Source organism: Pavona decussata, unplaced genomic scaffold (assembly GCF_977016875.1).
Source record: "Pavona decussata unplaced genomic scaffold, jaPavDecu1.1 SCAFFOLD_127, whole genome shotgun sequence".
In the NCBI taxonomy this organism is placed as follows: domain Eukaryota; kingdom Metazoa; phylum Cnidaria; class Anthozoa; order Scleractinia; family Agariciidae; genus Pavona; species Pavona decussata.
In genome coordinates, this window is record NW_028145541.1 from 2,116,647 (window position 1) to 2,143,432 (window position 26,786).

The 26,786-nt window shown below is 39.5% G+C and overlaps 5 protein-coding genes and 1 long non-coding RNA gene across 6 annotated transcripts in view; 2 read left to right on the forward strand and 4 right to left on the reverse strand.

Annotated features, from left to right (window-relative positions):
• LOC146469177 (neural cell adhesion molecule 1-A-like) overlaps positions 1-2,481 on the forward strand; it is a 38,637-nt gene extending 36,156 nt beyond the window's left edge. Inside the window, exon 12 of the mRNA XM_085123842.1 lies at positions 897-2,481. Within this exon, the coding sequence (XP_084979968.1) occupies positions 897-930 (34 nt within the window). The 3' untranslated portion in view covers positions 931-2,481. The remainder of the gene's footprint in view (positions 1-896) is intronic.
• LOC146469179 (uncharacterized) lies at positions 1,213-3,497 on the reverse strand. Its single transcript, XR_014867329.1, has 2 exons — positions 1,637-3,497; positions 1,213-1,563 (listed from the first exon to the last, which is right to left on the reverse strand). It is a non-coding gene; the product is annotated as an uncharacterized LOC146469179 (long non-coding RNA).
• A 379-nt stretch (positions 3,498-3,876) lies between these two features.
• Positions 3,877-10,094, forward strand: LOC146469180 (brain-specific homeobox protein homolog). The gene is made up of 3 exons (XM_085123625.1): positions 3,877-4,182; positions 7,169-7,261; positions 7,982-10,094. Exons 1-3 carry the CDS (start codon positions 4,005-4,007, stop codon positions 8,311-8,313), a joined length of 603 nt encoding a protein of 200 aa, XP_084979751.1. The 5' UTR covers positions 3,877-4,004; the 3' UTR covers positions 8,314-10,094.
• Positions 10,095-11,314: 1,220 nt separating this feature from the next.
• Positions 11,315-18,515, reverse strand: LOC146469181 (contactin-5-like). The gene is made up of 5 exons (XM_085123815.1): positions 14,830-18,515; positions 14,375-14,695; positions 13,442-13,654; positions 12,826-12,972; positions 11,315-11,490 (listed from the first exon to the last, which is right to left on the reverse strand). Exons 1-5 carry the CDS (start codon positions 14,879-14,881, stop codon positions 11,420-11,422), a joined length of 804 nt encoding a protein of 267 aa, XP_084979941.1. The 5' UTR covers positions 14,882-18,515; the 3' UTR covers positions 11,315-11,419.
• A 145-nt stretch (positions 18,516-18,660) lies between these two features.
• On the reverse strand, positions 18,661-25,973 carry LOC146469182 (uncharacterized). Its single transcript, XM_085123704.1, has 3 exons — positions 25,524-25,973; positions 19,963-20,425; positions 18,661-19,856 (listed from the first exon to the last, which is right to left on the reverse strand). The coding sequence occupies exons 1-3, from the start codon at positions 25,833-25,835 to the stop codon at positions 19,741-19,743; spliced, it is 891 nt and encodes a 296-aa protein (XP_084979830.1). The 5' UTR covers positions 25,836-25,973; the 3' UTR covers positions 18,661-19,740.
• LOC146469183 (uncharacterized) lies at positions 21,645-25,523 on the reverse strand. The gene is made up of 2 exons (XM_085123816.1): positions 24,673-25,523; positions 21,645-23,139 (listed from the first exon to the last, which is right to left on the reverse strand). Exon 2 carries the CDS (start codon positions 23,131-23,133, stop codon positions 22,378-22,380), a length of 756 nt encoding a protein of 251 aa, XP_084979942.1. The 5' UTR covers positions 23,134-23,139; positions 24,673-25,523; the 3' UTR covers positions 21,645-22,377.
• Positions 25,974-26,786: the final 813 nt, after the last annotated feature.

Consider the following 26,786-nt stretch of genomic DNA (forward strand, 5'->3'; position numbering starts at 1 on the left):
TGGGTGATCGGCGGACTGTTCTTTGTTTGGGGGGGGGGGGGGGGAGGGGACAGAGGTAAATTTTTGGACTCGTTCCCTTAGGATGCTAAAATCGATTGGCGTTAAAGTTATCGTGGTACCTGGGGTTTTAAACCGAAAAATATGGCAGGAACTAGCAGTATGAATGATAGGTCTCGTGAGTCCCCTGTAGCTCAGTGGTAGAGAATCTGAACTAGTAATCAGAAGATCGTAGGTTCGACTCCTGTTGGATGAACTCTGAGTTTGTTTTTTTCCGAGTATGCCTGTGTCACTGACTGAAAAACTGCATCAACCATGACAGGAACTGTTCATCTGTTAACTCGTTGAAGGGGCTTGTAAAACACGAGAGGCTTAGTTTCGGAATTTTACGGAAATTGTGCATCTGATTGGGCCTATGGCTTAAGACAATTATGATACACGGTGCAATATTGAACCGGCTGTTCAACAGATGTTGAACAGTGTAAAGCTTGATTTTAAAAACAAGCCCTTTAGCCATTTATGAAAGTTGCTTAACATTGTTGCATGCAGGAATAAGAACCTAGTTTACCCAGTCTCGTACCCAGTTGAGTCCTCAGGCTCTTTGCCAAGCGGTCGATTGCCAGGAGAGTCTCTAGGAAAATCGGGAAAAAATTAAATTTTTGGATTGGTTTCTTGCATTGCCTTACCACAGAAATTCTGCGGTAAAAAATTCCAGTATCTCAGAGTCTCTTCTGGCGACCAACCGCTGACCAAAGATTATGATGAATCTGTGAACGAGTTTAAGTGCGAAATTGGATAGAACCTGGCCCTCTCCTGTGCAAAAACGTGCAGCATGTTGAACGACATGTGCAAACTGATCTCTTTTCCAATATCTTTACCGTTTAATTTGTATCTTCTAGGAAAAAGCTGGCTGCACAAAACTCGAACGTGTAACGGAGAGCCTACAGTCCCATATATAAGCGGCAATCTTCAATGTAAAGGATTCAAGACAATGAACTTTATAACCTCAATAAAAGTTAATTGGTGTGATTTTTAAAACTGGAAAGATAAATCGCTGTGGGTATTTTAAGGAATACATTCATGGTTGTAGTGCTATACCAGCTCGGCTTTAGCAACCAAAATTATACCAGATTACATAGAAGTGTATTCTTTTCCGGGTTGGTACATTTGCAGAAATATAGTTTTTTTTTTTTCCTCCCATTGTGTAAGTATAAATGAGGTTAAATAACTTTTTCATTTATTATTAGTGATGCGCGTTCTTTTGAATTGTTAATTGTGAGCATATTTGCGTCAACTGTGTCGTTATCAAAAATATCTTTTTTCTTCTTTCAAGAATAAAAGCAAATCTACTATAATTTTGGTAAGTTTACGGTATACAATATTTCTAGAGGTTTATATTGATTTCGATTCGTTTCAATCAAAACTATTACTGCACACGTTCAATTTATAGCTAACCTAGTATGAAGTGCACAGAGTTCTTATGCGGCCAATACAGCTATGAGTAAAAATAATAATGATTTCAGATGTACCAGTTAAGGTAAAGTGGAGTTGTAGTATCCACTTTAACTTCTTTTGCACACGTCGCGTGCAGATCGGCTGTCTAATTATAGCTTCCAGAAAACCAACCGAATTTTGCGACAACCTCGTTCCCAGGGAGAAGAGAGAGCCTGGGAACGAGGTTGACTTTGCGGCTCGGAGGTTGTCATCAAATTGTAACTTAACAGACGATCTGAACGACAGTTTGTGAATTGGTTCAAATGATCGCAAGGTGGCACTTCGCGCTCCATAACTTGTTTGCTAGGGAAGTCAGCCATGGCCAGATAAGAGGTAATGCCATTTGTACGCTGCTAGCCAGTACGAAATAATTGAAACATTATTTTTTAGTGTCCCAGATAAATTACTTGGAAAACTGTCAGTTTTTATGCAGTTGTGTCAAACCTTGTAATAATGCAGCTTAAAAAATTATGTTTCGACGCGACGTCATAAAACAGCAGGCTGCAAAATAGTCACTATCTTTTGCGTCGGTTCGTTGTACGAACACGCGCGAACTTCGAACCGAGTGAGGACTGGGGCGTGTAAGGATCGTGCGCGAGAATACACGCTTTCGGGGCCTCGCGAGTTCGTGTTTTCTCCCCCAGTGGATTTTTTGACAAAAAGGCGACTTACTTGCAGTCTGGAAAACAATGTTTGAGTAGCCAATGAAGAAATTCCAAACTGATAACTTCAAGCTCCTTCAATCTACGCAGTGCCCTGATTGGATGAAATAAATTTGAATCAACTTTTTTCATAATCAGAAACACTTCGCTCGTGGAAGTTACGTCATCAGAATGGAATTTCTGCTGTAATTTTCTCAGTGAAAGTTTTTCGCGAAGCGTAAAGACGCCGCTCTTGCACGTGTTAATTGTTGTATCGGTGTTTGCAGTTAACGAGCTTTTAAATTAGTAACCAGGAAATAAAATATTTAAGGCACTGTGTGCCTTTTTATTTGTGTTTTTCGTTGAACTTTTGTCGGAATGTATTCCGGGAATGTATACAACTCCACTTTCAAGATGGTGGTTGGGCACGGACCGAGAAGGCCCTGGGGGCGAGGGTAAACCTTTTAAATGATCGAAAATGACAACTCCTCTCAATAGAAATCAACGATATAAAAGTCACCGGAAATTGAGAAAAATGATCCGCTCTGAGATATAAATATACCGGTGTATCAAACTACATTTATGCATTATGAGCCGACGAAAAGAAAGGGCAATAAAGCTTCAATGTGATAGACAAATGCCAGCTAAAAATGGCGTGATACTCTCACTCGTCTTGAAAGAAAATTGTTAGTTGTTTTATTTTATATTTGTATTATTTCTAACACTGATTTCAGCAAAACAACGCAAAAGAATTTGAGACAGGGATCTTTAAGGATGTCAAGGGAATTCCTGGACCTGATATTTCCCACGACCCGGATTTTGCTCTGTTTTTATCAATATCTCGATGAGTTCCCACGAAGATAACTTTCTGTTATTATTTAATTGTTATTTATACTACCCTTGTTAGTACAACCAACCATCAATTTTTCGGCATTAATTTTAATAGGTTTCCTTACAGCGTTATTTTTCAAAATACAAGACATTTCGGTGACGATGATCAAAAAGAATCAAGTGTTTTTTAAACTCTCGCTCCTTGGCCTTAGATAGTTTGGTATGCTGTGTTGCGACTTCCTTATCGGTCTTCAGGACTTGTTTTGCAAACGCCTCGAATTAAGAGTGTAAAAACACTTTTGGCTGGTACAAGCCCTTGCCCTTTGAGATAATGTTCACGGTGTTTGGATGTTTACGGGCTTGCACCAATTAATCGATAAATATAACAAGGTTATCTTTCTTTTTTTTTTTTTAATGATAAAATACTTATGGCAAGGATCTTTCTGGTTGATAACTGATCAAACAGTGTTATTTCTTTTCTTTGTTAATGTCCCCATTGTCTTGTACTTTTATTTTCTTGCCCCGCCTTGCCAGTAGCACGCTTCTCAGGCTACGTGCTAGCTGCGAAACCTGCAAGTATTTTAGTGGATTTCCTTGCAGCAAAATAAAGTTGCTGTGGTCACGAGTTGTTGGCTATCCACATAGCTGTTCATTCGTGGTGATAAAGTCACAACAAAGTTACCCAGAGAAATATTTTTCAATCTTTTAGTGTTAATTATGTCTTGCGAGGACATATAACACCAAAAATTGAGCAATTCTATCCTTGTTGTTGTTAATGTTTTGTGTAAACAAGTCAGATTTGGTTCACTGATTGTGTGCGCAGCCAATCAAAACGCGTCACCCGAGCGAAAAAGTTGGGTAAACAACTGATAAGTCGATTCAACTTACAATAACACCACGTTACCAAAAACAATTAGATATTACAATTTGGACCTCCTTGTCAGCGAAAAATTTCAAGAGATCAAAAGGCATTGAAAAGCTAAAAAAATTCAGGATTTAATCGTTGCATTGCCTGATTAACACCGTAGTTGAACGCAAGACATGTTCGGAGGGTGTAACGATTCAAGTTTTGGTCTCTATTTGTCGAGTTGGCCTCGTGTTACGGCATTTCAGCGGCCGGTGGCGAGCAAGAAAATCCATGCATCAAAGAGTTTTATGATTGACGATATCCTAAGGAGAGAAGAACCGGCGAAAACGAGGGAACAGCCTTGCCAACAAAGTAAGTGAAACATTTCTGTTCTTCATTTTTTTATCAACAAGTGCGCAAATTGACGAGCACGTGAACATAACTCATTTCCCAAGTTGGCGTTGTATTGAAACTGACGGTGTCAGAAATTCGAAATTGTGATGCGACATTTATCACCAAACTCACGTTTTGCTGTTAAAGTACTTGTTTTTTTTTGTGATTTTTCTTTAGGCGGTATTAAAGCTATTATCGAAAAATTACGATCAAAACACACTCAGATTGATTGTTACCAACATTTTGCATCTCTTATTAATTCTATACATCCTATATACATTAAAATCTGGTTCTTAATTTTTTAAATTATATTACACGACATTAATTTATCATCACATAGGAGCTGGGGCCACTAGCTCGTCTCTTTTCAATTGTCCTGTGTTTGTTTCACACTGTTCAAAATGTTGCATCAAGGCTTCACACATACACAACATGTGGAGTTGAATACCTTGTTGTCTGTATTAAACGCGGATTTTAAAATTTTAGATATTTTAAGTTTGACAACTGTTCGGCTAAAATTCCCTCTTGCTTTTGACAAAGACGAGAAGTGCAACAGGAAAATCCTGCTCAACTACTTTCATATGAATCGTCACAGATAACGCGGATGTGTGTATTGGTATGCATTTCATCCAGTTTATTGAAAAAGATAATTTGAAACCGCATTTACCGTCTTGAGTATTTTGCAATCTACGGCAAAAAAAACATGTACCTAGAAATGTTTGGTCAGCTGTCTTCAACAGGCTTTCATCCTCGCCTGTTTTAGGCGCAACAGGTTCCAGGAATATTGGCTACTAGTTGTTATTACAAATAGAAACAATTTGTAGGCTATGTCGAAACAATTTGGCACAAACATAACGCAAACCAACCATTCACTCCCCGTTCTTTCAGGGAAAATCTCACAGCTTGTTAGGTGCTAAGAGGTGTCGCCAATTTAGACTACAGCAAGAAAAGGTGTAAATGGCCACGCTTCCTGTTTCACACCTTGTCTTTTTATCGAATCGGCTGTCAAGTAAATGAAAACTTAATTTTTGACGAGTTCGATACGAGAAGTTTAAATACAGGAAACGCCTATTGTCACCTCTAGTTACTCTAATACTAAACAGCTGTACTGAATACAAAGTTTTAGAGAGCAAAGATCCACCGTCATCAAATATTCAGTCACGATCGGCGTAATGGGCTTCATTGCTGAATTACCGGCGATATACAACGTCCCTAATTTGTATTCAAATTAACGTGATTTTCGGAAAACAGCTAAGACAGACCAACCGTCCATTCGGTTTGGTTTTTGTTGCCTTTGGTGCAAACAAGATTTAGAGAACAAAACGGGATTTTTGAATTAATGTACCACCTGCAAAAGTAAATTATATTGAATACCTAACGTTCTGTTAATTTGTGATCACCCAACCAGTTTTGGCATCTAACCAGTTTACCTCTTAAACTTATATATTTTTGATGACAAGTTACCTTTTTGTAGTTTGTAAAATAAGTGTAAATTGCATGTGAATTGCAAATCAAGGTCGAAGAAGCCGATGTTGCTGTTGTGTTTTGGAAAGGGAAGGGAATTTCAAGAAAAGAGTAAACATAGTAAATGATATCGTAACATTCAAAGTCAATAAAAACTTTGCTACGTGAAGACCGCTTGAAGGCACTATGTTGCCCCAGGCGCATACTCACGTTGATGAGAAGCACTGACCCAACCGTTTTCAAATATCGTCGGAGAGTTCAGGAAGCTGTTTTCATCTGTTTGAATCGCGTTTATCTTCGAAAAGTTAGCTGAACTTTTTTTTATTAACAAAAATTTTTAGTAATTGCAGAAGCTGTTTGTTGCGATATTTTTGAAAGCTTTTGTAATGGCTGAACTGAAGCAAGAATCCCGCGACGAGTTGTATGCAAATTGGTCTCAATCGGACTGTGCATGTGCACCAGCTGACATAGTCCCTTTAAGAAGAAAGGATTGTCAATGCCTTAAACCGAGTATACCTGATTTAGGGCGTGGTCATTCACGTGCCAGCTCACATATCATTGAATCATTGGAAAATTTTGTTTTGTATCGAAAGGTTGTTGATGTTGACCTTGGCCATCCTTAGTCTACAACATTTATCAATAGTTCTTCTTTTGCGTTCGATGTAGAAAGAACGCACTCCTAATACAGATGAGAGTGGAGAATGTATGGGACACACTCAACAAAATCACGGATCTTGGGAATTTTGCAGGGCGGATGACATCATCACCAACTTGACAAAGGCGAAAGAGCCTGGATCTAGATCATCGAACGCACTCCCTTGCCTTTGATTACTGCTAGTTTTATAAGTTTGAATGCACTAAAATTGTAGTTTTAACGAAAATTAAGCTCTTATTTTTCACTGCCATATGTGAAAAAGTTTCCAGTCTTTTGGATTTTCAAAGTGCTACTCAAGATACAGTCACTGCCTTTAATAACACTTTTAAAATCCAAAGGACCGGAAACTTTTCCACATATGGCAGTCAAAAATGACAGCCACGTTTTCTCTTAGCCGCCTATTGAACTGCACCAGATGGTTCTACCTTTTGAGTCTGTGGATGATATCCTAAAGTGACCATTCAAATGAAACCTACTGAGCAGTACTTTCCTGTGGTGCTGTTTATTTTGCTGTACAAGGTGGTTCAAACGTTTGAGTCTGCGGTTGAAATCCTAAAGTGTGACCATTCAAATGAAAGCTACCGAGCAGTACTTTCCTGTGGTGCTGTTTGTTATGCTGTAGAAGGTGGTTCTTTCTTTTGAGTCTGTGGGAGAAAATCCTAACTGAGCGTGACCATTTAATGCTGGGTAGCGCTTTCTTACGATGTTCTGCATTGGATGAAATCCTAAAGTGTGATCAGTGTACGTGTGTGATCGTGTTCTTGTCGCCGACGACACTGACTCCTCGCACGATGACTATGGTAGCTCGCCCGCAGTCTAACAATTATTTTTGTTTTTTCTCTATAGCGCACCCCTCTAGATTTGGTAGCTATATCTGGAACAATTGTGTGGCCCCACAGCGTCACCTTTACCAGGCCAATATTGAAAAGTTTAACGCCTGTACGTAAGCATTCTCTATTTTATTCTTTGATTTCTTCGTCGGAAGTAACTTAATCGCGCGGTTAATTTGTGGGACTTGATTCACTTTGCTGAAGAATCAGCCGTATTTTTTCAGAAAATGCTTCGTTCAAATCGACGGACGACAATGGTTTTATGGAAGTGACAATTTTTTTTAATGAAACTTACGAATATATGCGCGTGTAAAGCATAGTTTTGAAAACTCCCGAGAAATGGGACAATTTTCCTTGCACCAATCAGATTGGAGAACGTGATTAATTTTTTCGGATGTTTGCACCAAAGAGAAAACATTTGGGTTGGTTTCAACATTAACGGAAGCGTTCATAGTGTTATTTGAAGACACATCGCTTTTTGAGATGGTCACTCTTTTTGGTTACACACCACCCTGGTTCATTCTGGCTTTTCGTTTTTGGCCCAAGTCAATCCGTGTAAACGGCTTCATAATCGTGTTATCTTCCATTGAAGTTTCGAGGGCGTTAACAGAACTGAAACTGCATCCCTATAAACCCCAAACAGGGCTTTAATTCTTTGGTTCCTTAAAACGAAAGTGAAAAAACTAACATGTAAAAAATATCATTCGCTGGTGGACCAATTTGTGGTGTTTGGTAAACCGTATTTTAACTCGCTTTCTCTAATTAATAGCTTGCCTCGTAAATACGTACACGGCTATATTTTAATGCGATATATTCATATTTTATGCAGGTACAACAGCTGCACATCAAGCTAACACCACAGTTCTTTGTCCTGTGCCGAAGTATTTTCGCGCGTTAATACAAGACAGCCGGCGTTTTCGCAGAACGCGCACCGTGTTTACACGCGCTCAGCTGCAGCAAATGGAGCAGCGATTTGAAAAAGAGAAATATTTGTCTACACACGGAAGGAACGACTTTGCTCGCCAGCTGAAACTCACGCCGTTACAAGTGAAGACATGGTTCCAGAACAGACGGATGAAGTGGAAGAAAGAGATGTTGAAGAAGGACCCGAGTGCCGTGACCACGCGCGCAAAAGGACGCCCTAAGAAAGATGAATTTTGATTTAACAGAAACGCAAGGGGAAAAACCCTGGCAGCGTATTGCAAGGAAGAGTTGTTTAATAATTTTGTGTTTCCTTGGTTTTATACTTTAGCAAACTCTAGAGTGGGGTCTTCCCCTCTGTTCGGGGATAAACTAACGTGGGCCCCCTCTCCTCTGGGTGGATCTGAAGTAGACTAGACAGCTTGGTTTCCTACCATGGGTGCCTCGATCTCGTTCTCTAACGCGGAAGTCTGGTAACAAGAGTGACTGACTCGCAGAAGGTGGCGAGGTTACCTTGTATATATTATCTTGATAACGTTTTTCCTATGTATGATTTCTGAAGCACTTTCCATGTAGCCAAAATTTTCGGTTCGTAATTCCGGAAACTTTCCGTGCCAGATAGAAAGGCTTTTAATTTATCCTCCACGCAAACAGCTTGGTTTCAGACACAAACTTGTACACTTATAGGTGGAAGATCAACAGGAAACCAAAAAAATGAAAATGATATAAGTTTAGAGCAAATGGGTCGGAAACCAGTTGGAAAGGAAAAGTGGAGTACTTCCGATCGAATGTTTGTTTCATTTACATTTCAAATGGTTGGACCAGAGTTTTTGTCTTAATGGAAAGCGTCTTAGTTAGCAAAGCAGTTTGAATTTGAAATTTGATTTTGGAATATCAGAAAGATTACCATGTAATTACCGTGTTATGTTGGTTTTCCCAACGAGCCTTGTTGGACGAGTCGGCAGTAAGCATTCATAGCGGTCATACGTGTGAAGTGTGCGCAGTTGGTAGCATAATTTGTCAAAACAAAACAATGAAAATTCAAGGCCTGTTTTTGAAAATTTAGTTACTGTTAGCCACCAATTTTGTTGGCGTGCATGAAATTTTGCTCTCTCTCACGCTGCCATTTTGCTCTTGTTTTAAACGTAAGCACTAACAAGGCAGTGGACTCCTGAACTGGACAGTAGCTTTAATATTTGCGTTTACCATTGTACAAAGCAAGCGAAAACAATAAACGCCAAGAGAACATTCTCTTGAAGACTCCAAGACGTAGACTAGACATCGACGGTGATATAGGGTGCCTCGACCTCGTTTTCTAACCAGGCAGTCTGGGAGCGAGAGTGATTAAGTGGCAAACGCTGGCGAGGTTACCCAGTTAATCCCTTGTTTATAATACCTTCGACGCATGCGCAAATGGACTCGGCAACCGAGGTACGTTTTGTGGGAGCCCTAGAAGTGTTGTGTTGATAAGAACATGGATAGCGAAAGAAACTGTCTGAAGTCACTTTCACACGGAAAACTAGTTTGGCCTCCGAAAATTTTGCAAAGTGGTGCCTCCACGGAAAAAAATGGAGAAAACGTTCAGTTATTGGGAAGTCCGTGTTCGATGGCAGTTCTTGTATGTCCTTTTGTTACATGCTTCGAGTAGTAAACAGGAAGTGTTAAACAAACATTCGTGAGTGAAATGCGAGCTTGCCAACACCAGAAAGTTATTTAGAAAGTTGGCAAGATTAGCGACAAGTATTATTTGTCAGCAACAGCTAGCCAAACACTAATGTATTAGCATTTGTCGGGTAAAAGCGCTATCTAAGACAGTGGGAGATCAGGGGCCCATTATATTTTACACCAAAACCGACCGACGCCGAGGTATATCGTTTAACGAAGAGAAACGAGTGCGAGTGTTCAATTGCTTTCCATTTATCAGAACTGGTAGGCCATACCGGCCAGTCTGTAAATCGCATGCATCATTTTGCTGCGAAATCTTTAAAAACAATCGCTCCGAAAATGTTACGCGCTATCAGTTTGGAAGCCAAAATTCGAAGAGCTAGGATAAAACTTATCCCTCAAATTGGTACATTCGTTTACGGACTGACCTCCATCTGGCCGGCCAGTTCTGACGAATGGAAAGCTCCCTTAAAGAGCGGGCTCTCCACTTACTCCAAGGTCTAAATCCGTATCTGTAATATGCGCGTTAGGTTCTAGTTTTAGTCGATGCTTGTCATAGTTGTTTATCTCCAGAAAGTAATATTGATATGTACATAGACTGTTAACTATAAAAAAAATAAAATCCAGATTTGGGTCAGAAGTCCTCTCTAAAACATAATTGTTTAGTTGATTGTAGCAGCGGCATCCATCACGCACACTTTTTAAACGAAAAACAGCTAGACCTAAACATTAAAGAGTTTTTTTCCATCAGTTGTTGTGCCGTGGCCAACTTGCATCACGTTTTTGACAACTTCTTGACATTTTCGACAACTTTTTGATGGTTTCCACTTTAAGTGACCAATCAAAACACGAGAACGATGCGAGGCGGATTCACAACTTGCTCGTTTTTTGGAATTGGGCTGATATCGATACCAAACAGTCGATATCGTCGATATTCCCTGAAAAATATCGATACTCGCGAGCAGTTTCACTAGTTGCGATACCTTTAGATACCCACTTAGGTCAACAACTGAAACAGGACGAACAAGTGCTAATAAGTAAATTTCACGTGGTCTTCAAGGAAATTATCCTTTCTATGAAGAGTTATTTTTGCAATCCTAGGTATTTTCCAGTGCTTTGTAAAACCATTACTTTTTCCTGTTGTGTATGTGCTGGGGGTCATCCTTATGTACCATGTATTAGCTCGCGAACGATAAAGTCACGTACATATGCTAGGGCAACTTCAAGCGAGCTGACTATCGTTTCTTAGTAACTTGCGCGGTCTAGACTCACTTTAGCCAGCCCAGTCCTGGCCCCTCCGCTCTCTGTCACGCAACCCACGACCGCGCCTTGAGTTGCGTGACACAGAGTAGAGGGGTTACGACTGGACTAGAATCACTTTAGCCTGAGCACTACCATAAGCAACGGCGCCACATAACACCGATTATGAACTTCAAAGATGTCAAAAATTTTCAAAACTAATCAAGAAGCCAGTCACGCGAGTGGTTACGGTAATGTAAGTTATTTTCTTGTTCAGTTTCTTAGTTAAGGTTTCAGCCGCTCGATGAATATAGATAAGGTATAGCATGGACATTGCTTGAATGACAAAAACTCGTTTTTATTATCGTCTGATTGACATAATTTCTTGTGCACTAGAAAGGAAAAACAGCAACACCATAACATTCCTTTTTTTTATTCATTATCAAGGTTCCTCAGTAGCTTTTGTCTTGACTTGTTTTTCTGTAGACTTGGACGCCTCGTCCTTGCCCCTCACTGCGAGAAAACAAAAATTCAACTTTAACACTTAGATTACCACCAGTGCCTTATTTTTCTTAGGGACAGTAAAGCCATTCGCTTTTCTGTCCCAAAGAAAACAAAGGGACGGCTCATAGTCTACTTAGGGGCTTTATACAGGGAGGGAGGAAGATCCTAGCACTAGGAAGTTCCTAGAAAGCGAAATAACTTTTCGTTTGGTTTACATGCAAAAATTTCGGCCGAAGTGGTTACCAATTGGAGAAGGTAAAGAAGAAACATTGTCGGCCTTTAGCAGCTGAAAGCCCGGCCGCCGCCATGTTTGTTCTGTTTTTGGATCTTCCGAACAAAGGTTGCTTACATGGTGCTCTCAGCTTGGAAGATCCTATCGCTAGGGAAAAGTACAACCTTTTGCATGTAAGCTGTATAGAGAAAACATATAGTGCTAGGATGATCCGTCTTGTAGGATCTTCCTTGTGCTTGGATCTTCCTCTTCCAAAATAAACCTAAAGGATAATGAGCAGTGTACTTTTTGTCAAAATGATAAAGAGACTCTCATCCATCTCTTCTGGACGTGTGAGATATCCACTCTTTTTTGGCAAGGTTTTAAACAATGGGCAATCAACCGAGGAGAACTTTCAAATAATACTAATCTATCGCCATATCTGGTATTAGGGTTAAAGCCAAACAAGAACAAGAGCATAAACTTCTACTTTTTGATCGCCAGATATTTTACTTGGATATGTAAAATGCGCAGTCTTTCTCCCAAAATAGAAAACTTTTCCCTTTTCCTCTCACATTACGACATAACAAAAACCTTTTCTTAATCCACATGTAAAGGTAAAGCCATGCAAACCTCTACCTTAATCTCTCTCTTTTTTCATTTATGTATTTATATATACAGTTTTTTTTCTTTTCTCTCTCTCTCTCCTATGTAATAGCTTTGCAAGTAATATTAAAAACGTATTGTAAATATACCAATGTACTGTAAGTGATATACGTATTTGTATCTTAGTCGTGTCCGCAGTACCCCATTGTAAGTAGTATTTATTGTTGCAGCAGAGTACTGTATTTTTTTGTATTGTAATGTAAGTAATTGTGTTGCATTATAAAAAAAAAAAATGGATCTTCCTCTCTCCTTGGAAACAGCCCCTTATGACTCGTGGTATTTGCAATTTTCGGCGCTATGTTGACTAACGAGAAACTGAGGGAGTGGTAAAGAGGTGGATATTATTACGACATTGAATGCCCTATGAGTGCATTTTTTCAGTGAAATCGCGAAAATCATTGATTACAGTGATAATCTAGAAGTGCTATCGAAGTAATAATAAATTAATAATTAGCGAGAACACTTACATTTGCTGTATGTCCTCCGTCTATTCCTGTGACGTATGAATCGGTTGATAACCCCTTTATTTTTCGTCACGTGACATATAATATCAATGAGTAGCAGTAACAAGACACAAGCTATGCTCAAGACGATCGCCGCTATAACGGCCATGTCTGAAAATGAACAAAGTCAAATACGTGAAACTACTCAGGAAAAGGTCCCTTCCTTTACTGAATCCATCCTCGCAGACCCAGGGGCAGTTTGTCGAGTAGCAGGGATTTTTGTGGGCGAAAGTTTACTGTAGGAACGGGACGAGTTCTTACAGAAAACTTTCGCCAACGAAAATCCCTGCTACTCGACAAACTGCCCCTGGGTCTGCGAGGATGCACTGAATCATGAACGATAGGCAAAGTGCAGTTCTAATAAATCAAGATTATTTTATCTGAAAACTTCTTCTGGTCGTTTATCTCCATATTTTCTTTCGTAAATGACCACAGAAAAGGGAAGGGGGCGGGGAGGGGGTTCTTATTTCCGGAATTTGATCAACTGTTCGATAACCTCAAACGCTATCGTGCTCCTGCTGATTTATATAAGTTAAGTAAATGTAATTCAATATTATTCTAGGCAGGCCAGTTTTCCTACCTTTTGGTTTTCTACGGCCACAGTATTTTCCCTTATGTCCATCAAAAGCATCTGCGATCTTGTGTCCTGATTGGTCCACACACCAACACTTGTCAAGGTGGACAGAGCATTGAATCACGTGATACGATCCATCTGGATCACATCGAGGCAAAAATTCGAGTCTCAGTCTAGGGTCACGTGACAGGATGCGGTCTCGCTGGCATTGGGTGATGTCTACGGAGAAGAAATTGGACGAAACAGAGAATTTTTATAATAAAAGGTGTTATTCATCGTTGTTTCAGATGATAGTGAATGATTGTGTCACATGGGTGTGGCTTGCGACGTTTCGACCGCCTTACTGCAAAGAAATTTTGTTGCTTACCGAGGTAGCTCATGAAGGGGTCGCCTTGACATGGGACAAGCTACATGTAGACCCAATAACGACTCACAAAAGAGCATCTCTAATACTTCCAGCAGTATGCCACCGGTACTTAATAGACAATATCATATGAAAGCAAGGCTGATTGCACGGCATGGAAAAAACGGAAAATCCAGTATTTCGAAAGAAAAAACTTTTCTTCTTCAGGAACTTACGGATGAGCTTGCTTTTTGTATCATATTGCTTTGTTATTTTGTGGCTGATTAGATCCTTTGCTTCAGGAGCTGGTGCTTATATTTCGCTACGGTGGTCCATGAAAATAGTTACCTGTTTTAACTTATAACTTTCACCTGGGTGAAGAGAGGCTGAGTGGAGCAAAGTTTCTTGTCTGAGGAAAATAAAGGCGACACAGGCTTGCCGTCGACCCATTGAACGCCAGATCCCCACGTTCAATGCGCCAATCACTACACGTCAGCGCCTCCAGAGAACGTACTCAATACATGACCGAACTTACCATTTATGATCCTTGTCCCTTATTATACCCTACTGAAGCGTTACGCAAACTTAAGACTTACTTTTGGTTTTGTCCTCTTGAAGTTTCATCGTGGTGTGACCGAATCCCAGTTTATTTCTCGCTCTACACTTGTAATCCCCGAAGTCACTGTCACGATAGGGTGTCACGCGTAACGCACTCATTCCGTTAAAGTTTTCCACTTTCTGCACGCAAAACGTGCACTTGTCATCCAGTTTTTTTCCATTCTTTGTCCAGTGCACCGCAGGTGGGGGATTGCCAGTGTAAACGCATTTTAACGTGACTTCTTTTCCTAATGGACTACTTTTGACACTGTCTGACAGAGCCTTGTCAATGCGAGCTGCCTTTTGAAGCAATGGTGACACTAGAATGCAACACTCAAGTCAATCGATAGTGAACCGAAAACAGCTTTGAAATTTCCTTTCGGAATTTTTCCGCCAGATGCGAATCTCTCAATAGCGCAGAGAATACCAAGAACAGTACAAAAAGTTTCCTTACCTGGACTAAGACAACAATATATCCATACAGCGATTAAAAAAGACGTTTTCATGACATAGAAAACTGGAATATGATTTAAAAAACTCCACAAGCCAATGAAACTTTTACGCTCTCATAGGCCACTGTGACGTAACAATGCAAAGCGCACGCTCACGAAAACTCGTTTCCTCGCGCGATTTGAGCATGCTCCATATCTGCAAACTTTGAAAGTGAATACAGTTGTAAAGAGGCTATAAGGTTAAAGATTTCTTTTAGCCCTAAAACGTCGCACTTATTATTCAGTTACAGTAACACTGACAATGGGATAAAGCGATCTTAAAACTTCCCATTTATTTAAACTAGCGATGCTTCTCGAGATGTATGGAGACACTTCATTCCGGCCTGTTTAAAATGCCCAAAAAATATTTTAATTTATAACCGACACCAATTGTTTTCTTGCTATTCTATATTGTTTTTATCTTTTCCTTAAATCTTATTCATGTAAAATCAGTATATACCTTGTGAACAGTGCAAAATAATAAAAGATGTAAATGTAAAATTTATCCCAAAGCACAGCACACGACACAAACGGCGAATGGGGTTCCTGTGGTATGAGAATTTTAGAAGACGGCGACGACGGCAATGACGAAGCCGCAAAACAACAGTTTTAATGAGCAAAAACAATCGCCCTGTACGTGCTATTTAAATTGTGTTACACTTCTTTGCCGTCCTCTGCAAAACAACAATGTGAAATGACCAAATTCAAGGTTTTGTGGAGAACGTGAGCACACGACTGTGAATTTTTCATTCTCTTTTTTAACTCCAACGCCACGCCTACCAATTTGGTTCTTTGGTAGTTCGCTGTTATTGTACTGAAGTTGAATGAGTTGAAATAATCACGAAGTACAGCACAAATTAAATGAAGTCGGGAGAGATATATTTTCAATGACATGTTTGCGTGCACTGGTGTGTTTAGCTAAACACCGATCTTGAGAAAAAACACGTAGCAGGAAGTTCTTCTGATTTTAAGAAACACAAACAAACAAAAAACGGCCACAAACAAAAAAAGACATATACATCCCCTGTTAAGTCAAACGATTGAACCGGACGATTATTTTATCTAGAAACTGTACAGACATGATACACGGTTACAGACTCGGCAAAATTAACCTTAATTGTATAAGCTATCAAAATACTACGACATTTAAAAAGCTTATGTATGACCTCAAGAAAAAAAAACCCACAAAGACCGGCCACCCAGCCTGTATTGAACCACACACAGAGTAAAAAAAAAAAAAAACCGACGAAAAAAATCTAAACGAAACAAGGTGTGAGAGGATGGAAGGCGCCTGAAAAGGGCGAAGCTCATATGATTTATTTGCTCACTCCATTGACCTTAATGGTAGGTGTAGGGATGAATAGGAAAAAGATTGAAACTAGCCATGATAGAGGAACGACACAACAGAGAATAGTTCAAGTTGTTAGCTGAGATAATCTTTCAGCTAAGTCATAAATCCCTCTAATTATAGTTCTCTGATCCCTGCTTAATTGTTGACCTGGAGGGGGGGGGGGGGAGCTCCCGGGAATTTTTGATGGGGGTGCGTACCTCCCCCCATCCTCCCAGGCCAAGTTCTATCCTGTATTTCAACCGGATCCTCTAACACAACTTTCAAGTGAAAGTGTCTTGACAACAAGACGTATTAAAGCACTGCAACTTATTTTTATAGAAGTATTTAGATAGCTGCTTCAAGCTTGAGGCAAGTTGTGTGAAAGAAATAAGCGGTAGTGATAAACTGCGCGTCGCTGTTAGCTTCAAGATTAATTAACGTATAAATTTTCGCCAGATCGGTTTAGCCCACTGTTGCGAACAAGGAGCCCTTGTCTTCTGATTTTTCTTTTTTTTTTTTTTTTTCAGCCATTTGGTATTTGCCATTTCTCTGGGCGCCATAATTGCGGAGGATTTTTATTTCGAGCACGAAAAATTTGGATTAACTTTTAGGCCGATTTGGTTAGCTTAAAATGGATTACCCCCACTAAAAAGGTTCTTCATCGCAGCCAAACAAAATCTCTTTCAATTCGCGAGGCTGACTGCTATGAATCTCCTCTAGTTTTGATGGAAACAAATGTCCAATTTTACAAGTGACAATGTAGACATTTAGTAGCAAACTCTAAATTAAATTACCAACCACGTTGCATGTCTGGTAGTCAAGGGGTTAATTAACGCTCAAGATTGTCCTTTAGATTAATCTGAACGTTTTACCGGCTGAGGCAAATTACACCATCCGTCACTCGTCAACTGAAGTAGGGCGACGGAATTTCGCACCCGCCTTCTTCTTCCAACGTGCGAGGACCATGTTCGCATTCGTGTTTGTTGACGAATACGAGAATTTACCTCAAGTTTTTAGCGAAGTACTAAGGACAGATATACCCCTGGACGTTTCGTTTTACTCTTTGTGAGCGGCGAACTTGACGAAGTTATTTTGAATGATGGTAGCTAACTCCTTTCGTGATTCCAAAAAGACGAGATCACCTACGTTTCGAGGACTCGTTTTCGCCACTTGACGCCGTTCTCACAAAAACTCGTAGTAAAATGACGCTCTTTGATTCTGGAAAAACACGCCTTTGTTTTAATCGTTTAAACAATATCACCTATTTTCTGAGAAAACTGTTTAATGGGCAATATAAACAGCGGATCAAGGAAATATTTGTGTAGGCCCGACTTCAGCAAATTACCAAGTATTGACCATAGTGCTAGCTCTTCAATGGCCGTCACGCGAGGGCAAAAAGCCAACGTTTTCCACTATAACTGAATATTGGGGGCTTCGCTGTAAAAAACGACGGCAACGCCAACGAAAACGTCACTTGAAAATTTAAGTAACAGGACAGGTGGGAACAGCGTTCAAGTTGAGACAGGATGACAAATTTACCGTCATGTGCTCACGTTCTCCACAAAACCTTGAATTTGGCCGGTCACGAAGAAGAAATGTACCAAAATTTAAAATGCATGTGCAAGGTCTTCGGTTTTTCTAATCAATTAAAATATTATTGTTTTGTGACGTTATGAGTAGCTCCTTGAACTCCCTATTGTCAAAAAAACGAAACATTAAACTATCTATGCCTTTCAATACACACCTTGGTGATGACCCGGAATTAGTATTAAATAATAGAAAAATAGTTGTTTTTTAAACGGGATAAAAAATAATAACAGGAGCGTCTCTTTGGAAATACCAACAAAACAAAAGAAAGTAGATGTCAAATCTTTGGGAATAATACCCTCAAGCTTAAAGAAATCAACTGTGCGTGAAACGGGCTAACTTTTACTCGAAGGACGTCTGGTATGGCCGGTCTAACGCGTTTTGCAAATTCATCCAAAGGGTTATACGCGTGCATTTAATTTGTTTATAAGCCCATTGAAACATTTTTGCGGTCCTTGGAAACTTTCACTCCCTAGCCGGAGGGCATACTAGAAAACAAGGAAAAAAATATTAAAAAATGATTTTGTCTGAGTACTGATAAATGAATTGTACCGGAAAGGAAATTTTAAAGTCTTCGGAAGCTTTTTGATCTGAACTGTTACGCTTATTGAAGTTAGAGGCACATAATTTGGGAATTCGGGAGTTACATGTGACTGAATAGATTGTATAATGCACCCTTATTTTTTTAGTCTTCCCATAGTGTGTGACCTTTTCTTCAACCTTTGTTGTGTTTCTGACATTAGAGTGGCACAACATGCGACTCCATCAAGCTTCTAGACAAAATAAAACACGAATTAAATAGATTGCCTGTCTTCCAAGCTATTAACGATACATTTACGTTACAAAAGATCACTCAGCAATTGAAAATACTGATAAATAAGATGTATTTCGCAATATTTATTCCGTTTTAAAACTATTACTATAAATACTATATCTATTCAATTTGCAGCCTTAGGTTGGAGCGTTTGTCAGTAAATTAGCTTTCCGTTCTGACAAGGTTTAATTCCTCTATACCCTACCGGAGCTTCTTTTCTTAATTTTGTTTTCGTTTCAAATGCATTGCGCAAAATCGTTTAATTTCTCTCTCAATAACCGACAGCCGTCGGTAATCCTGTACGTATCTTATCAATTTTGTCAACGGAGTGTCAAATATTTGAAACTAGCCATATGGTGAAGTTATCATTTACTCTCGCACAAAAATTCACGTTTCATCAGAAGTAAAGATCCATTCTGTGTTCTGATTGTACGAATTGCTCAATGGTTATGCTTAAAGAGCCCATAGAAATTTGTTCATTTTCAACCTTAATTACGGCTTGATTGCATCACCAATTTTGAAGCGAAATGTTTCCGCTTGAGTTGAAAAATCATCTGACAGAAAGTGCATTGTCACATTTGCGAGCACAAACCTGCGTATTAAAACTCTAATTAAGGCCCCAAAAGCTTAGATCAACCCAAAACGAATTGCCCTAATCTTAAGTAAACTCTGATTTTTGTTTCCTTATTTACAAAGCCAGCTTATAAACGATTGTTGAATCTTTCAAAGAATACGGCGTCCTTTAAATTTCTGTGCTCTCTCAAGCATGAAAACGGACGCCATCCAAAAATTCGCCAAAACTAAAGCCAACTCAAGCCAAATGAAACGCAAAAACAAGTTGTGTTTTCAATCTTTTTTAAAGACAACTGAAAAATAAGTTGCTCTGGAGTAAATAGAACGTGTTTTGTCTTTAAGAGTTGTTTGCCAACTACAAAATGTGGCGGAAATGTCGGAAAAGTTTGTACTTCTTCATCAATTCGTCTGAAGGTCACTGAACAGACGCGCCGCCGCGACGACAAAATTAACTTGCTGAAAATTTTGGGTGGAGAGCAGCAACGAACAAAGATATGTTTTTTCGCGGTATTAAAGTCGCAACAATTTGTTGCCAAAGTTGTATGCCCATTTCATTTAAGTACTGCATGTTTAACGTCGAGCTTTCTTCGCGACCAGATGTTGAGAAATTTTGGTCTTCCTTTGGACGTTCAAAATCGTGGTTTTCGGTTTCCTATCCTTCGCGATTCCCTTGCTTCCACAGTTGCCTGCAAAGAAAAACAAAATAAACCTTTAGAACCTTTGCCTGGGATTTGGCAGTCTATTAAAATTGTGACATCATAAAGAGATGCCCCACAATTAGCGACAATTCACCTGTGTTTCGGTATTCCGCGGGATGAGCCGCTTTCAGTTCCCGCAAACGCTTTCTTGAAGGATCCACTGGTTTTAGCTCGAACCCAGCCATATTTTCAAGTTCTCTGTCTCTAGTTCTTAAGTTGTATCTGGCCGTAGATTGCGCAGAATCCACAGATCTTTGTTGACAATCATTTTCCGCGCGCCCTGAATCTGTAGCACCAAGCGTAGGATTGATTTCCGTTGGCGATTTGCGCGTCTGCAGTCTTTTGCCTACTCGCTCCCATTTGTAACGTCCACGAAGTGGTTGAAAATTTTCAAAGTCGAAATTCCACTTTTGCTTTTTCTCTTCCGTTATAAGCTTCAACTCTCGGTGTAAATCGTCGCGGATTTGATCATGATCAACTGTTCCAAAAAGATTCCTTTTGGCCTTGGCGCGTTCAGAACCCGCGTCAACATTAACAATGCTCATATTGCTGTTTAACTATTCCAAAATCGAGTGCAATACAAGTTAAGTCACAAAAATCTTCCTCTTCAAAATCCCTTATTTCAACTATTCCTCGATCTGAAAGCAAGATATGGCTCGTTTACGCTTGATTCCATTCACCAGACTCCATTTGCACGACAACTGAGAAAGAAAACCGACGTAGTAGATCACTATATGTTGCGTAGTGATAGCGTCCTTTGGTCAAATATCGAACCTTCAACGTACGATGATCATACGATCGTCCGGCTACAACTATTCTTTTTGGCCAGCAACACACAGCAATGACAACACATTTCACCACACCATTGCGAGGTTCAGCATAATTGATTCAGTGGACTCGTACAATTAAAAATTCAGTTGTACGGTTTGTTTTTGTCCGACGAACGAAAGACCGACAAAATTTTCAACGCGTCGCTTTCAACTTGGCGTTGCAGCCCGCCACGCAGACACGCGAACAAATTAGCTTATGATTTACCCATAGCCAATGAACGCGTGCCACGTCATCAGTTATATTTATCCAAGGTGACAGTTTTGGCAGCCTTGGACAAAGGAACCTTTGTTCGAAAGTTTTGTTTACAACACCGACGTCAAAATAGTCAAAACTGCAAAGTGACTTTTCGTAACCATAAGCAGAAAACTATCTTGTTTCTATGAAGAGGTGTTAGAATTTCGACGTTTATGGCATTTTCATGACAGTTTTAACACAATCAAAGCAGTTGAATTATTCGATAACGCCTCCAGGAGTTTTTGATTTTAAGCGTCGTGTAATATGATATCCGCTTTCAACAGATTGCTCAGCTCTATTCGTTAGTTACGGTGTAAGTGATTTAAAACAGTGTTCAGCAAATTTTTTCGGTGATTTTACAAGCCGGTAGACTGAAAAAAATATTGTTAAAAGGCCATGATCCATCCGAGAAAATGACAGCTGCTGTCTGTCTGTCAGAATTACATGTGAGGCGTTGAAACGGCATCAATCATAAACACAAAAACAACTGACTAAAGATTAACTCCTGGAGACGGCAAATGGGTCCCAATATCACACTAATTGCCCGGTTACCGCCAAGAATGTCGGCGTAACGCAATCACACCAAGTTCGTTGTCTGGTTACAAACCATGTTAAAAAAAAGATTCACTGCTCTCTAGAAAAGGTGGACAGAAAATCGTTTCATCTGCTTTTGCAAATGGCATGTACCTTCGCTTGTAATACCCTGCAATATTACATTGAACAATATGGCATTTATTGACCAGTTGATCGGTCTTTAACACCTATTTTCTAATTCCATTTCGCTTTGTTTATTACAACAAGATGAGAAAAGATGCTACAAAACTTGTCTACAAGTAATACAATTTAAGGTGTTAATTGAGTTACAACAGACACTCATCGAAGACACAGGTTTGTGAAAAGAAACAGACTTCTTTTCAAGATCCTTGTACGAGAAAAAGCGCCATGAATAAAATTGCTTTTTAGAAACTTATATTAATTCAAACCGGTGGAAACGTTTTTCTGTTTTACGGCAGTCAGAATGCGAGCATTTTACGGTCGCGAACAACGCCCGCGACAAGACACGCGAGTGTATCAGCTATCGCGCGCGTTTTAGTAGAACACGTAGTCTCCCTCGCAGACGCCAATCTCTCTACGTTAGGAAGGGAAGATTGCGTGACGAACCGAAAGAGCTTCTGCCACTCCAACCAGAATGATTACTAAGATCACTAACTGGGTATTTTAGTTTTCCATGACACAATGAAATGTCTTTTTTCATATAGAAACTGATCTACCACGCACTACTCATTTTTGTCACCCTTTGCAAAACTGTGGCATTGGTTAAATGTAAATTATGTTGCTCACACTAAACAGTTTACATGAAATTCCACTCTAATTGTTTTGTGAAAAAATGACCCTTTGCAAATTAATATGATCCAAAATTTTAAATTGGTAATTTCGCAGTTGTTTAAACAGTCTTCCATTTTGGCCAGTGTTCACTGTCATGAATATTCCACACTTTGGGAAACTCTTCACTTGTTGTGTCGGTTAGGACAAATTTCAAAAACTTGGCGGCAAATTCTGCACTTGAAATCTTCCCTTCCCTTTGAACTTTGTCAAAGTACGAGACATGCGGAAGGTTTTGTTCTGTGGCTAACTTGACGTGCTCCCACAAGCCCTCTGTATCTACTACTCCTGGAAGGACTTCGGCAATTTGAACTTGAGTTCCCTCAAGTTCCACTGCAAGTTGCTCATACAACCTTTGAAAAGCCATTTTAGTGATACCATAGGTTATCGTTCCCAGCTGAGGTGTTCTGGCAACTCCTGTTCCTAAATGGATGATCCTTCCTTGGCATTGGTTAAGCCTCGGAAAGAACTCTTTTGCTAACATAAGCGGCGCTGTAACATTGACTGCAAATGCATACTCAAAGTCCTCCTGTTTGATATCCTTTAATCGAGATGGTATCCCAACTGCAGCATTCTGCACCAAATATTTCACGGCATCACTCTCTGGGATGAAATCCAGTATCTTTGTTCGACCTTCATTAGTTGCTATGTCAACAGTTAGAAGATGAATGTTTTCTGGAGCACGTCGCTGGGTCTCTTGTAAAGGTTCAAGTCTGCGTCCAATCGCAAGGACATGTAAATCATGACGTGTTAATTCCTTGGCCAATGCCGCACCAATTCCAGTCCCCGCACCAGTAATTACAGCCCAGTTTCTCATCTTTTTCTGGTATTATTAAAATAATGAGCTATTTAGATAGAGTAAATTGGACCATGTCAGGAAATGGTAGTTAAATTGCTCCACACTAATTCGCTGCAAAAGTCAGCAAATGCACAGCTTACAAATTGTTGTCTTAGGAGCTGGCGACAAGTGATCTTTCAAAAATAAGAGGCCTGCAAATTAATTGCTATTATATTATCCTGTAATGTCCAGTGAAATAAACAGACATGAAGTCTCTACAGATCAGTAACAGAGCAGGAGGGGAAATGGTGCCCACATAAAATATATCCAGGCCCTCTCAGCCTGGCTGGCCAATGGGGCCTTTTCCTGGCCCTATCCTCAGTGAGAAAGAGGGAACTAAGCTAAACGAAGGAGCCTGTTCACAGGCTATCCAGTTTCAAAACAGCTGAAATATAACGATTTGTACAGAATGACTGCTGATAGTCAGAGAGCTCTACAAGAGACCACTTTGCAGGTAATTTTATTCCTCACAAAGGGAGGGATCCAGGGGAATACAAATATAATGCCCAGAAGACTGAAATGTTTTCGCTCTGGGCCTGTGAACCCTCACCATACACAAAGTTCTCAACCCATTACAAACTCATTTCTCCCAAGGAGTGTACCTGAAAAGAACTGCCTCCCAAGGGAAATAGCCCTGTCTGACCAACTGAAAAATAACTTTTGAGATCGCTTTTCCCTGTTTTAGCTCAAATTCACCGGAGTTTTTGCAGGTGGCCTTAAATTTCTTCAGGAAATGTTGCTCCAATGTGCACTGCTTTGCACTTTGCTTTGTGATTAAAACAGAAATCTTGCCCATGATTGTAGATTTTATTGCAATCAAAGCACAAACAGCAGATAAAACATTTGAGTAATGTTTTCTGAAGCATAAGCACAAGAAGTATGAACACATTCGTTCTTCTTGCGCTTATACTTATATTGCAGTTTTCACTAATCAAGGAGCAACATAAGCACAAGGACAAGGCAGTCAACTGTTTTGCCCTCAATCTTGCTTAATAACAAGAGGAGCTGGTATAATTGAGAGTTCCGTCAAGAAAGATCGAGAGGAGCTGGTATTGACAGTTCCGTCAAGAAATGGTTTCCTGCATCATTGTCTGTCCTTATGCTTATGTAGCCAGTGTTCTCACTTGCTTAATATCTTTATGATTATGTCCTAGTTAGAAAAAATCAGCGTTTATTTGTTTGTTATTACATAACAGTAACTCTTTGAGTCCAAAACAAAAAGCAAGAGCTTGTCAATGCAAAAACAAAGATGCTCCTGGCCCAGTGATCATGCATCAACAATTAAGAAAGATTTGTGCATTCTTAAATAGAACCCAAGTATTAAGCTTTAAAACATTCATCATATGTATAGTATTCAAATGTCAAAGTAAATGTATGCTGTATTCAAACAAGCTAGCAGCTTGAAGTCAAGTGCCAAGTCCCTTTGGTTTTTATCATATAAGCGTAGAATCTCAACTACTTAAGACATAAATAGCATAACTATCTCTATTAACACAACGATTAAGTATAGAAAAGTACCTTGCGTTCGTGGAAATTCTCTGGGAGCTACAAAACAATGGTCACAGCCGTCGCCATAGCCTGCACATGTGCTTTGTAGACATAGTTTCCAATCCCTTGCTTGGTCGTCGCGTGACAAATACTCTAAAAGTTGCGTGACGAATAGCATGTGTCATTTTTTTTTTGTTTGGAACCTTCCACTTTATCATAACTGGATTATTAGTAATAGACTTTGATTACAAGGTGCCTTAGGTTTGAAATTAAGGCATTTTAATTTCCATTTTTTTCTTCAAAACGATGATATTGGGGATGTACATTTTTCGATCAATCTGTTAGTTTTGTCCCGTTACGTCGTAATCCACTTTGATTTAGCAAATTCAAAGAGCAGATAAATACAGGTTTTCTTGCATTTATTTCACCCGCCACTATATACATATTGAATATTTGAATTTTTAGTATAAATAATTTGTTTTAGTTTCCACTATCTACAATCTATAAATTAATAACCTTGTTGGCGCGGTCAGCTTCCGCCAGACTGTAAACATGTTCTCAATTGTACAGTCACTCTGTTGAATTTCGTACCAAAAAAACAGCTTGGTGTCTTATGTAACTGTATGGAAAATGAAAGTCGCGACTACAAGACGTTTCCTTGAGGAAATAAACCACTTCGGAACAATAATCCATCCATTGAGAACATAATTACAGAAGGTCAGAGATCCGTAAATGTTTTTTGACATCTCTTCAGCGATCGACGGATTGTACACATCTATTGACTTGGCATTGATTAATTTATATAAAAACTCAAAGGATTTCCGCACGTATTTAACGCCTTGGAGTCAAATTTTGGTTTCACAAGATATTCAGTAGAATCAAGGAAGATTTTTCTCTGGTGTTTGGTAATCTTGTTTATGTCGTTCTTCAGAGTTTAAATTGTCAGTTTCCTCATTTCCTTTCGCTGCACCAGCGCTCTCTTCCGACACGCTTCTCTCCTCTTTCGGCGCTTCAACTGCCTCCCATTCGAATTTTCCTCCCTTCAAAGGTTTTCCTTCTTGAAAATCGAAGTCCCATTTTTCGTTCATCTCCCGAGCGTCTTTGTTTAGTTCTTTCTGTAAATCTGCTTGCAGTTGTTGGTGATCCGGGGGACCAAAAAGGCACTTTTTTGCTTTGCTTGCCTCAGGATTCATCTTCAAAACAACTGAAATCCCGTTGCTCCTCAACACAGGAAACGTTTCCTTGTTCTAATGAATTCACCGTTGACAACGGCTTTTATGTACTTTAAAATTCATAAAATGTGCCTAAGTTAGCAAAGCGCGCCAAATCGAAAACGTTACGTCACTACGTCACCGGCCGGTATAGCATGCAATATTGGGTCGTCTCGCCCGGGCAAGTTCGAACTTGTTGACCTGTACTTCAAATTAAATGCAATACGATTTACGTAATACATGTAATAAATGGCCTTAAAACCAAAGTACATTTTCATGGGGTTTTTTTTTTGTTTTTCTTCATTCTAGACTAAATACATGAAAGGGGAAAATATTAGCTTTGGGGTATGTCAACTCAACTCTTGTCTGGCCATACGGAATATGTTAATTAATTCGTAATAATTCACCCAGAACTTTCTTTTACAAAGCCCACGCTTTCAAAGCGAATTTAGAAAGCATAGAAAGTGAAAGTTATGGTGAACCGCAAAACAACCCTACTCGTCTGTCTCGTAAAGTATTTCACCGCATTGAAACAGAGAAATACTTAATAAAAGTCTGCCGTTGCGTGACGAGTCAATAGAAAGGCACGCGATCGCACGAACTCGAATACTTTGGCGGGAAACTAATGGAGCACCCGGAAATTCCAGAGAAATGACCAAACTATGGATCATTTACAAATTTAGTGAAAAACACCAGGATGAAAATATGCATCAATAAAAAATATATATTCCTTTCTTCAGAGCTATCTCTCTTGTGCTTTTCTCTCGCAAAATTTTGTTTATATCAGCAGGTAAAACTTATACAAAACCAGGAAGGAACCCATGGGCTCGTGGCAAAACTGAACGAGCAAATTTTAGACACCTTGAATTGTACAGATATGAATGTATCTCATATGAATGTGAGACAACTTTTGCCAGTCAATATGGATTTTTA

Bases quoted from the DNA above. Each gene is read 5' to 3' on its own strand.
- LOC146469181 (XM_085123815.1), bottom strand. From the start codon at position 14,881: ATGAAAACGTCTTTTTTAATCGCTGTATGGATATATTGTTGTCTTAGT. The intron at 14,696-14,829 runs GTAAGGAAACTT...GTTGCATTCTAG, and splicing joins ATATTGTTGTCTTAGTCCAG to TGTCACCATTGCTTCAAAAG. The intron at 12,973-13,441 runs GTAGGAAAACTG...GTTCATTTTCAG, and splicing joins TGGCCGTAGAAAACCAAAAG to ACATGGCCGTTATAGCGGCG.
- LOC146469183 (XM_085123816.1), bottom strand. From the start codon at position 23,133: ATGAGAAACTGGGCTGTAATTACTGGTGCGGGGACTGGAATTGGTGCG.
- LOC146469180 (XM_085123625.1), top strand. From the start codon at position 4,005: ATGTTCGGAGGGTGTAACGATTCAAGTTTTGGTCTCTATTTGTCGAGT. The intron at 4,183-7,168 runs GTAAGTGAAACA...TTTTCTCTATAG, and splicing joins GGAACAGCCTTGCCAACAAA to CGCACCCCTCTAGATTTGGT. The intron at 7,262-7,981 runs GTACGTAAGCAT...TATTTTATGCAG, and splicing joins TATTGAAAAGTTTAACGCCT to GTACAACAGCTGCACATCAA.
- LOC146469182 (XM_085123704.1), bottom strand. From the start codon at position 25,835: ATGAATCCTGAGGCAAGCAAAGCAAAAAAGTGCCTTTTTGGTCCCCCG. The intron at 20,426-25,523 runs TGATTCTACTGA...ATTTTGGAATAG, and splicing joins CACCAGAGAAAAATCTTCCT to TTAAACAGCAATATGAGCAT. The intron at 19,857-19,962 runs GTGAATTGTCGC...TTTTCTTTGCAG, and splicing joins CGCGGAATACCGAAACACAG to GCAACTGTGGAAGCAAGGGA.